General features: G+C 38.8%; 1 protein-coding gene across 6 annotated transcripts in view; it reads right to left on the bottom strand.

Annotated features, from left to right (window-relative positions):
- MIA2 (MIA SH3 domain ER export factor 2) overlaps nt 1–12626 on the bottom strand; it is a 106562-nt gene that overhangs the window by 42317 nt on the left and 51619 nt on the right. For all 6 annotated transcript variants that reach the window (XM_047075643.1, XM_047075639.1, XM_047075641.1 and 3 more), the window contains 3 exons: nt 11496–11606; nt 10783–10854; nt 4202–4306 (listed from right to left, as the gene is read on the bottom strand). In XM_047075643.1, coding sequence (XP_046931599.1) covers nt 4202–4306; nt 10783–10854; nt 11496–11606 — 288 coding nt within the window. The remainder of the gene's footprint in view (nt 1–4201; nt 4307–10782; nt 10855–11495; nt 11607–12626) is intronic.

The following is a 12626-nucleotide window of genomic DNA, read 5'->3' as shown; positions in this document are numbered from 1 at the left end:
ATTAATATGGAATACATCAAATTCTGCATAAACAATCTTTTACTTAGTATATACTTTTATAGAAAAAATTTTCTGAACATGATACAAAAGGCAAGGATCATTATAAAACACAGATTTGACTACATAACACTTAAAAACCTCACAAATCAAAAAATAACAAAATCTAAAAGCAAGTAACTAGAAAGGAACTCTTAAAAATATATGCGGCAAAGGATTAATAATCTTAAGATGCAAAGAGCTGTTAGAAGTCAAAAGAAAAATAAGAAAAAAAATGAATGAGCAAGCAATTCACAAAAGAAATGGCCCATAGAAATATAAAAGTCCAAATCTATTAAAACTTTAAAACTCGGGGCGCCTGGGTGGCGCAGTCGGTTAAGCGTCCGACTTCGGCCAGGTCACGATCTCGCGGTCCGTGAGTTCGAGCCCCGCGTCAGGCTCTGGGCTGATGGCTCGGAGCCTGGAGCCTGTTTCCGATTCTGTGTCTCCCTCTCTCTCTGCCCCTCCCCCGTTCATGCTCTGTCTCTCTCTGTCCCAAAATAAATAAAAAACGTTGAAAAAAAAAATTTTTAAAAAAAAAAACTTTAAAACTCTATTCTATCAAACAATAATATTGGATTTCTCTGCAAAACTAAGGCATCTTTCCTAGCACAAGAAAACTAAACTTTTTCTATGCGTGTATAACACAATAAGAGAACACAAACAGATTAAAAAAAAATGAGGATTTTCTTGAAGAAAAAACTTTGAATTTGGTTATTAGTGGACTCTAGTGAATGACTTAAAGAAATTGCATACCCAGCATGCAGTCTTAAGAAGTTAGAGGAGTATATTAGAACATGGCATCAGTGAATGTAGGATAGTTTATTTTAAGAACTTGAGTGATTAAAAAGGAGTTAAATGAAAGTAGATGTAAAGAATAAGACAATCTAGGTGAAAATTTTTCAAGATAGAAAAGGTCAGTTTTGATTATAACAGGAAATTTAACACAGCATTTACGACCACTTTCTCCTGAAATCTACTAAGATAAGAATAAATTTACTAAAAGATTTAGGGGGGGAAAAAAGAAGCATAAACCCACAAGAAAAAAAGAAAACAGGTGATGAAGAAAAAGGCAATTCTAGAAGTGGAAAGCAGAAAGAGATATAAGTATGGTAAGAAATACAGCAGAGCAGACAAATCTGAAATCTACATAGAAGATGGGAAAGTCCAAATGTAAGTTGACTTCATACAACCCAAAATGCTTAGAATTTGGAGGCACCAATACTAGGGCTGTAAGTAGGATTGAAAAGAGGAAGACTGAAAGTTTGTATAAAAAATGAAAAACAAAAAACAAAAAAACAGAAAGTCCCTGCACATACATACACATACATTTTGACTCTCCATCCATCCTTCCCACTCACCCATATCTCTCACATGCATGTGCGCACACACACGCACACACATATACGTCTGGCAAAAGCCTAGAGGGTTATTTTCTGGAGAGGTAGAAAATGAAACTCTGGGACACTTGGCCCAGGTGAAAGTGTGAGTAAAATATTGAAAACATAAAAGGATAAAGTAAAGCTGACTTAATGGATAGTGACACACCAACAACCCCCACCTGTCTTAGCTGCTTGCCACACTGTTGGCAAACAGGCTTATCCCTCTCAAACAGAAACTGTGGAGGAATTATCCCTGTGGAAAATGATCTTCAAATACCAACAACTGGGGATCTTCCAAGGAAACACCCTAGCCAGATTACCCTACAGAACAGCCTCCCAGTAACACACACTGAGCTTCCAATTAGATATAAAGAGCTTCACTATCAAATGAGCAGACTGCCATGAATCACCTAATAACTGACTTTAAAAAGAAACTTAGTGGGGTGCTTGGGTGGCTTAGTCGGTTAAGCATCTGACTTTGGCTCAGTCATGATCTCACGGTCTGTAGATTCGAGCCCCGCATCGGGATCTGTGCTGACAGCTCAGGACCTGGAGCCTGCTTCGGATTCTGTCCCTCCCTTGCTCACACTGTCTCTCTCTCTCTCTCAAAAATAAGCAAACATTAAAAAAAAAAAAAAAAAAAAGAAAAGAAACTCATAGATAAAAGACATAGACCCAAACAGAAAATAAAGGAACTCAAAGTAAACAAAACAACTCAGGGAACTGAAAAACACTTCAAAAAAGAAAATAATAATAATAACAATATCCTCAGCAAGCTAAGACACGGCATCCATAAATGAAAAAAAGGCATAAGCAAAACAGGGGCACCTGGGTGGCTCAGTCGTTAAATGTCTGACTTCGGCTCAGGTCATGATCTGGAGGCTCAGGAGTTCGAACCCCGCATCAGGCACAGTTCTGACAGCTCAGAGCCTGGAGCCTGCTTCAGATTCTGTGTCTCCCTCTCTTTCTGCCCTTCCCCCCACTCGTGCTCTGTCTCTCTCAAAAATAAATAAAAACATTAAAAAAAAGAAAAGGCAAAAACAAAATAAAAAAGACCACTTACAATTGAAAAATATAGGAGAATAAGTCAACAAAACTTGCAAAGAAAGAAAACAAAGAGGACATCTTTTGGGGGGGGACAGGGGAGAGTGCGTGCATGCACACATACAAGCAGGGGAAGAGCAGAGAGTGAAAGAGAGAGAGAGAGAGAGACAGAGTCTCAGGCAGACTCCACACTCACTCAGCCTGAGCCTGACATGGGGCTCAATCCCAAGACCTTGGGGTCATGACCTGAGCCAAAATCAAGAGTCAGACACTCAACCAACTGAGGCACCCACACAGCCCAAGAGGACATATTTAAATAACTACTATATAATCATACAAAAAAATCCCAGAAAAAGCATGAAATAATTTCCCAGAACTGAATCAAAACCAAGAGTTTCCATATTAAGAGTATGAAAAAAGACTCACACATCATCATGACATTTCAGAGAACTAGAAACAAGGAAAGATATAAAAGCTTCCTGGGATGGAACAGGTGGCTGGCTCAGTCAGTCCGTCCATCCGACTCTTGATTTTGACGTAGGCCATGATCTCACAGTTTTGAGATTGAGCCCTATGTCAGGCTCCGAGCTGATTCTCTTTTCCTCTCTCTGCCTCTCTCAAAATAAATAAATACTTAAAATCTTTCAGGGAGGAAAAGAGCAGATCACAAAAAGATTCAGCAATCCAAATCTCATCTGACTTCTCAAAACCAATACTGGAAAGTGAAGACAATGGACCAATATCAAAATTTCAAGAAAAAAAACTTTTCCAATCCAGAAGATATCCAACCAAAATGTCAATAACCTTGAGAGAAGACATCCTTAGGCATGCAAAGTTTTTAAAAGTTACCTTCTATACCTATCTCTCAGGAAGCTAATCAAGAAAATTAACCACAAAAGAGCAAGTCTTGGATACAGGAAATAGAAGATCCAACACAGGAGAAAGACAAGGGAATAGATGGGAGTGAAGTGAAATCTCAGGACAACAGAATCATTAACAGACCTAGAGAAAAAGTTCCTATTGGACCAGGAGGATGGAAGGCCTCAGGAAGGATTGCTTCAAGAAAAAAATAAAATTAGTACATTAACAAAGCATTTGAATGCACAAAGTTATTCAGCATCTCCAGAAGACAGATCTCCATGGTATATAGGAAACAAAACTAACCCTAGAGCAAATAAAATTTTGGGTAAAACAGAACATGTAGTAAGAGCACACCACGTGGCTTAGCTATAACATTTAGAAAACTGTAAATAATACAATCAAATGAAAAACTGTCCCATGGAAAAATTTTAACTGTATTGGGAGAATACTGAGACAGTAAATATATGTGGGTGTGTGGTAGTATCTCTACATATGAAGAAAGAAGAAGCTAAATCCTCATTGCTCTAACCACCAGAACTGCTTCTATCTTTAGGCCCCGGACCCATAGCTTCAATCATTCTCATGGATATTCGCTGCCTTCCTTCACTCTGGCTTTAAGGAGTTGGTCCTAAATCCTATTTGCTGTGATTATTAAAATTTGCCCTGGCTCGTTTTCACTACTGGAGGAAAAAGGTAACAGGAGTATACACTTGTGCACCCTATATCAAAGACATATCAAAGGATATTCAGGAGACTGTCCTCCTTTCCTGCTTCCCAGGGAAAGCCTAATCTTGCCCCCAGGATGGGTCAGTCATGAGTATGCCCAGAACATTTATAACTATGTAGTCACAGTTAAAGAGTCCCTAGAGAGTACAAACCTGTTTCTGGCTTTCCTGAAGTTGGGAATTTTCACTCAAAGCATCTTTTATAGCTATCTTAAGTCGTTCTTCATTCATTTGAAATATTTTGAAGGTCGTTTTGGCCTAAGTAAAACACAACATATCAAGCTTATAGGAATTAATTTAATATTATAACTCTTTTTTATACATACTCCCTAAAACATGGAATTAAAGTAAAAAAAAAAAAAAACATGACAATATTAATAGGAAAGACAGTACAGGCTACCAGAAAAAAGGCTACCAGGGTCCAGTCAAGGCTCTGCCACTACCTTGCCATGTGACCTTGGACAAATGATTTAGCCTCTTTTAACCTTTTATGTGCTTTCTAGCAAATTTTGTTAACTTTTTATTATCTGCCTATTTTTTTTTTAAATATGAAATTTATTGTCAAATTGGTTTTCATACAACACCCAGTGCTCATTCCAAAAGGTGCCCCCCTCAATACCCATCACCCACCCTCCACTCCCTCCCACCCCCCATCAACCCTCAGTTTGTTCTCAGTTTTTAAGAGTCTCTTATGTTTTGGCTCCCTCTCTCTGTAACCTCTTTTTTTTTTCTTCCCCTCCCCCATGCACTTCTGTTAAGTTTCTCAGGATCCACATAAGAGTGAAACCATATGGTATCTGTCTTTGTCTGTATGGCTTATTTCACTTAGCATAACACTCTCCAATTCCATCCACGTTGCTACAAAAGGCCATATCTCATTCTTTCTCCTTGCCACGTAGTATTCCATTCTGTACATAAACTACAATTTCTTTAACCATTCATCAGCTGATGAACATTTAGGCTCTTTCCATAATTTGGCTATTGTTGAAAGTGCTGCTATAAACATTGGGGTACAAGTGCCCCTATGCATCAGCACTCCTGTATCCCTTGGGTAAATTCCTAGCAGTGCTATTGCTGGGTCATAGGATAGATCTATTTTTAATTTTTTGAGGAAACTCCACACTGTTGTCCAGAGCGGCTGCACCACTTTGCATTCCCACCAACAGTGCAAGAGGGTTCCCTTTTCTCCACATCCTCGCCAGCATCTATAGTCTCCTGATTTGTTCATTTTAGCCATTCTGACTGGCGTGAGGTGATATCTGAGTGTGGTTTTGATTTGTATTTCCCTGATGAGGAGCGATTTCATGTGCCTGTTGGCCATCTGGATGTCTTCTTTAGAGAAATGTCTATTCATGTTTTCTGCCCATTTCTTCACTACATTATTTGTTTTTCGGGTGTGGAGTTTGGTGAGTTCTTTATAGATTTTGGATACTAGTCCTTTGTCCGATATGTCATTTGCAAATATCTTTTCCCATTCCATTGGTTGCCTTTTAGTTTTGTTGATTGCCTCCTTTGCAGTGCAGAAGCTTTTATCTTCATGAGGTCCCAATAGTTCATTTTTGCTTTTAACTCCCTTGCCTTTGGGGATGTGTCAAGTAAGAAATTGCTGCGGCTGAGGTCAGAGAGGTTTTTTCCTGCTTTCTCCTCTAGGGTTTTGATGGTTTCCTGTCTCACATTCAGGCCCTTTATCCATTTTGAGTTTGTTTTTGTGAATGGTGTGAGAAAGTGGTCTAGTTTCAACCTTCTGCATGTTGCTGTCCAGTTCTCCCAGCACCGTTTGTTAAAGAGACTGTCTTTTTTCCACTGGATATTCTTTCCTGCTTTGTCAAAGATTAGTTGGCTATACTTTTGTGGGTCAAATTCTGGGGTTTCTATTCGATTCCATTGGTCTATGTGTCTGTCTTTGTGCCAATACCATGCTGCTTGATGATTACAGCTTTGTAGTAGAGGCTAAAGTCTGGGATTGTGATGCCTCCTGCTTTGGTCTTCTTCTTCAAAATTACTTTGGCTATTCGAGGCCTTTTGTGGTTTCATACAAATTTTAGGATTGCTTGTTCTAGCTTTGAGAAGAATGCTGGTGCAATTTTGATTGGGATTGCATTGAATGTGTAGATAGCTTTGGGTAGTATTGACATTTTAACAATACTTATTCTTCCAATCCATGAGCACAGAACGTTTTTCCATTTCTTTATATCTTCTTCAACTTCCTTCATAAGCTTTCTATAGTTTTCAGCATACAGATCCTTTACATCTTTGGTTAGATTTATTCCTAGGTATTTTATGCTTCTTGGTGCACTTGTGAATGGGATCAGTTTATTTGTCTTTCTGTTGCTCCATTATTAGTGTCTAAGAATGCAACTGATTCCTGTACATTGATTTTGTATCCTGCAACTTTGCTGAATTCACGTATCACTCCTAGCAGACTTTTGGTGGAGTCTATCAGATTTTCCATGTATAATACCATGTCATCTGCAAAAAGTGAAAATTGACTTCATCTTTGCCAATTTTGATGCCTTTGATTTCCTTTTGTTGTCTGATTGCTGATGCTAACACTTCCAACACTATGTTAAACAACAGCGGTGAGAGTGGACATCCCTGCCGTGTTCCTGATCTCAGGGAGAAAGCTCTCAGTTTTTCCCCATTGAGGATGATATTAGCTGTGGGCTTTTCATAAATGGCTTTTATGATGTTTAAGTATGTTCCTTCTATCCCGACTTCCTCAAGGGTTTTTACTAAGAAGCGATGCTGAATTTGGTCAAATGCTTTTTCTGCATCAATTGACAGGATCATATGGTTCTTATCTTTTCTTTTATTAATGTGATGTATCACATTGATTGATTTGCGAATGTTGAACCACCCTGCAGCCCAGGAATGAATCCCACTTGATCATGGTGAATAATTCTTTTTATATGCTGTTGAATTCAATTTGCAAGTATCTTATTGAGAATTTTTGCATCCATATTCATCAGGGATATTGGCCTGTCGTTCTTTTATTTTTTTTGCTGGGTCTCTGTCTCGTTTAGGAATCAAAGTAATGCTGGCTTCATAGAATGAGTCTTCATAGAATGAGGGAAGTTTTCCTTCCCTTTCTATTTTTTTGGAACAGTTTGAGAGAATAGGTATTATCTCTGCTTTAAATGTCTGGTAGAATTCCCCAGAGAAGCCATCTGGTCCTGGACTCTTATTTGTTGGGAGATTTTGGATAACTGATTCAATTTCCTCACTGGTTATGGGTCTGTTCAAGTTTTCTATTTCTTCCTGTTTGAGTTCTGGAAGTGTGTGGGTGCTTAGGAATGTGTCCATTTCTTCCAGGTTGTCCAGTTTGTTGGCATATAATTTTTCGTAGTATTCCCTGATAATGGCTTGTGTTTCTGAGGGATTGGTTGTAATAATTCCATTTTCATTCATGATTTTATCTATTTGGGTCATCTCCCTTTTCTTTTTGAGAAGCCTGGCTAGAGGTTTATCAATTTTGTTTATTTTTTCAAAAAACCAACTCTTGGTTTCATTGATCTGCTCTACAGTTTTTGTAGATCCTATATTGTGTATTTCGGCTCTGATCTTTATTTAATTTCTCTTCTTCTGCTGGGTTTGGTGTGTCTTTGCTGTTCTGTTTCTATTTCCTTTAGGTGTGCTGTTAGATTTTGTATTTGGGATTTTTCTTGTTTCTTGAGATAGGCCTGGATTGCAATGTAGTTTCCTCTCAGGACTGCCTTCGCTGCATCCCAAAGCGTTTGGATTGTTGTATTTTCATTTTCATTTGTTTCCATATATTTTTAAATTTCTTCTCTAATTGCCTGGTTGACCCATTCATTCTTTAGTAGGGTGTTCTTTAACCTCCATGCTTTTGGAGGTTTTCCAGACTTTTTCCTGTGGTTGATTTCAAGCTTCATAGCATTGTGGTCTAAAAATGTGCATGGTATGATCTCAATTCTTTTATACTTATGAAGGGCTGTTTTTTGACTCAGTCTGTGATCTATCTTGGAGAATGCTCCATGTGCACTCGAGAAGAAAGTATATTCTGTTGCTTTGGGATGCAGAGTTCTAAATATATCTGTCAAGTCCATCTGATCCAATGTATCATTCAGGGCCCTTGTTTCTTTATTGATCCTGTGTCTAGATGATCTATCCAATGTTGTAAGTGGAGTACTAAAGTCCACATTCTTATCAATAAGGTTGCTTATGTTTGTGATTGATTGTTTTATATATTTGGGGGCTCCCATATTCGGCACACAGACATTTATCATTGTTAGCTCTTCCTGATGGATAGACCCTGTGATTATTATATAATGCCCTTCTTCATCTCTTGTTACAGGCTTTAATTTAAAGTCTAGTTTGTCTGATATGAGTATGGCTACTCCAGCTTTCTTTCGACTTCCAGTAGCATGATAGATAGTTCTCCATTCCCTCACTTTCAATCTGAAGGTGTCCTCAGGTCTAAAATGAGTCTCTTGTAGACAACAATAGATGGATCTTGTTTTTTTATCCATTCTGATACCCTATGTCTTCTGGTTGGAGCATTTAGTCCATTTGCATTCAGTGTTATTATTGAAAGATATGGGTTTAGAGTCATTGTGATGTCTGTAGGTTTCATGCTTGTAGTGATGTCTCTGGTATTTTGTGGTCCTTGCAACATTTCACTCACAGAATCCCCCTTAGGGGGATTGGTAGGGCTGGTTTAGTGGTGATAAATTCCTTCAGTTTGTGTTTGGGAAGACCTTTATCTCTCCTTCTATTCTAAATGACAGACTTGCTGCATAAAGGATTCTCAGCCGCAATTTTTTCTGTTTATCACATTGAAAATTTCCTGCCATTCCTTTCTGGCCTGCGAAGTTTCAGTAGATAGGTCTGTCATTAATCTTATCGGTCTCCCTTTATATGTTAGAGCATGTTTATCCCTCGCTGCTTTCAGAAATTTCTCTTTATCCTTGTATTTTGCCAGTTTCACTATGATATGTCATGCAGAAGATAGATTCAAGTTACGTCTGAAGGGAGTTCTCTGTGCCTCTTGGATTTCAATGCCTTTTTCCTTCCCCAGTTCAGGGAAGTTCTCAGCTATGATTTGTTCAAGTACACCTTCAGCCCCTTTCTCTCTCTTCCTCCTCTGGAATCCCTATTATACGGATATTGTTGTGTTTCATCACATCACTTAGTTCTCTAATTCTCCCCTCATACTCCTGGATTTTTTTATCTCTTTTTCTCAGCTTCCTCTTTTTCCATAATTTTATCTTCTAATTCACCTATTCTCTCCTCTTCAATCTGAGCTGTGGTCGCCTCCATTTTATTTTGCACCTCATTTATAGCAATTTTTAGCTCCTCCTGTTTCTTAGTCCCTTGATCTCTGTAGCAACAGATTCTCTGCTGTCCTCTATACTTTTTTCAAGCCCAGAGATTAATTTTATGACTATTATTTTAAATTCATGTTCCGTTATATTGCTTAAATCATTTTTGATCAATTCATTAGCTGTCGCTACTTCCTGGAGTTTCTTTTGAGGAGCATTGTTCTGTTTCATCATCTTGGGTAGTCCTTGAGGTAGCTCCAAACTGCAGGGCACTTCCCCTGTGCTGTCCGGAGAAAGTTGTGTTGGTGGGCGGGGCCACAGTCAGACCAGATGTCTGCCCCCAGGCCGCCGCTGGGGCCACAGTCAGACTGGTGTGTACCTTATCTTCCCCTCATCCAGGGGCAGGACCCTCTGTGGAGTAGTGTGGCCCCTGTCTGGGCTGCCTGCATACTGCCAGGCTTGTGGTACTGCTTTGATGGGATCTGGCATATTAGCCGGGGTGGATCCACAAGGTGCACAGGGTGGGAGGGGCAGGCTTAGCTCGCTTTGCAGTTGTTGTCCCCTGTGGGAGGGGCCCTGCGGCACCAGGAGGGAGGCAGACCCAATGGAGGGATGGATCCACAGAAGCACAGGGTTGGGAGTTTGTGCTGTGCAAGCAAGTTCGGTGATGGGAACTGTTTCCCTTTGGAATTTCGGCTGGGGGATGGGAGAGGGAGATGGCGCTTCCCAGAGCTTTTGTTCCCCAGCCGAGCTGAACTCTGTCTTCCAGGGCTCAGCAACTGTCTCTCCCGGCGTTGTCTTGCCCTCCCCGCTCTCTGAGAGCAGAGCTGTTGACTATTAACATTCCAGATGTTAAGTCCCGCTGGCTGTCAGAACTCACTCTGTCCAGCCCCTCTGCTTTTGCAAGCCAGACTCGGGAGCTCTGCCTTGCCGGACGGACTCCCCCTCCACTGCCCCGACTCCTCCTGCCAGTCCATGTAGCACGCACCGCCTCTCCGACCTTCCTACCCTCTCCCTGGGCCTCTAGTCTACGCTTGGCTCCAGAGAGTCCGTTCTGCCAGTCTTCTGGTGGTTTTCTGGGTTATTTAGGCAGATGTGGGTGGAATCTAAGTGGTCAGCATGACCTACTACGCAGCATCCTCCTACGCTGCCATCTTCCTTGTCTATCTATTATCTGCCTCTCTTAACAGAATTTAAACTTATTGAGAGCTTTTCTATTTTATCCACTAATGGTAAGTGCCAAGCACTTTCAACGGTGGTACACAGCAAGAGCTCAATAAATACTTGTCAAATAAAATAAAATGAAGTTTCCTAAAGTACCTTCAATAAAAGAACTATATCTACGACACCTATATCTCAAATTCTAGTATTATATCTCTTTCTTGAATCATAAAATAATAAAATTAAAATGATTTTCAAAAGCAACAGACCTTCTAGACTAATTCAACTTACTTCAGCCACTTGTGATTTGAGAGATTTTGATTCATCCTCTAGAGACTGTATCCTTTTTGAAATATCCACCATCTGGAAAGACAGTATCAATCTATAAACAAGTATTCACTAAATTTTTTTGGTTTCCAAGAGGCCATATATGTTAGATATATTGTTATCCTAACACTTTCACTCAAAAAATGCGGACTTAAAATTAAGAAAACTTGTCAGCCATATGCTTAAAGGGATTTTATGTGAAAGTTAGACAACAGTAATTCATTTCATGTTTACTCTTCATAACATTTAAGTTCTATAGGCTCAAGATAAATCCCCTAACATCACATCTTACTAAATAATCTCACACACATCTAAATCTTCCTTACTACAGATTTTAAAATAACAAATAAAGGAAAGTTAAAATGTTTTCAAAATGACTTATGAACAATAAGAAAATCCACTAAGTATGTGATAATTCAACTTTATTTATGTAAGCTACCTCCATAGTACACATAGAAAATTTCTGTAAGAATACACAAGAAACTTAACATGGTAACGGTAACCTGTAACAAATAAAAAAGCTACTGGATCTGGAAATTTTTACTCTCCCCTTAACAGCCTTCTGTATTTTTTTGGATTTTTTAGAGTACATATAATACTTTAACTGATACCTATTAAGTTTTTTAAACTCAATAAATTTCCTTTTCCTGCAGTCTCCTCAAACACAAATACCTTACCAATTCATCTTGTTCAGAATGCTTAGATTTCTCTTCTTTTAATTGGTTTTCCAGAAAAAGTATTTCATCCTCAAGTTCAGATTTAGAGATGTTCAGCTTTTCATAGACTGCCTAAAAGAGAAAGCCAACTTTATAAGATAGACATAGGATTTTTTGGTTATGATAAAGCAGATGAGTATAATCACATACATATATTTCAAATTAAATAAATTTCATTTACATATTAGTTCATTTTTATAATATTTAAATAACAGCAATACTAGCAGAGGTCAGCAAACTTTTTCTATAAAAAGCCAGTGAGTAAATATTTTAGGCCTGTAGGCCATGTAGTCTCGGTCCCAACAACCCAACTCTGAGCATGTAGTGAGAAAGCAAAGACATTATGTAAATAAATGAGCATAACTGTGTTCCAATAACATTTATTTACAGGGGCACCTGGGTGACTCAGTCGGTTAAGTGTCCGACTCTTGATTTCAGGTCAGGTCATGATTTCATGGTCGTGAGATGGAGCCCCATGTCAGGCTCCACACTGGGCATGGAGCCTGCTTAAGATTCTCTCTCCCTCCCCCTCTGCCACTCGTGCACTTGCATGTACTCTCTCTCTCTAAAAAAAAAAAAAAAAATTTTTAATTTTATTTACAAAAAAGTAGAGAAACCAAACAATCTGATTAAAAATGGCAGAAGACCTACATAGACATTTTTCCAAAGAGGACACGTAGGTGGCCAACAAAGAAATGAAAAGATCCCCAACATCACTGATCATAAGGGAAATGCAAATCAAAACTACAATGAGGTATCATCTCACACATGTAAAAATGGCTAAAATCAAAAAGACAAAAAATAACAAGTGTTGGCAAGGATATGGAGAAAAAGGAACCCTTGTGCACTGTTGTTGGGAATGTAAACTGGTACAGCCACTGTGGAAAACGGTATGGAGATGTCTCAAAAAGTTAAAAGCAGAAATACTATATGATCCAATAATTCTACTGCTGAGTATTTATTCAAAGAAAACTAAAACACTAATTCAAAAAGATACACACTCCCATATGTTTATTGCACCCTTATTTACAATAGCCAAAATATGGAAGCAACATTAAGTGTCCATCAATGGATGAATGAATAAAGAAGATG

This window comes from Lynx rufus, unplaced genomic scaffold, assembly GCF_022079265.1.
Source record: "Lynx rufus isolate CCGP_SWC_20201006 ecotype Redwood Valley unplaced genomic scaffold, mLynRuf1.p SCAF_13, whole genome shotgun sequence".
In the NCBI taxonomy this organism is placed as follows: domain Eukaryota; kingdom Metazoa; phylum Chordata; class Mammalia; order Carnivora; family Felidae; genus Lynx; species Lynx rufus.
This window is presented reverse-complemented; position numbering and strand designations above follow the sequence as displayed.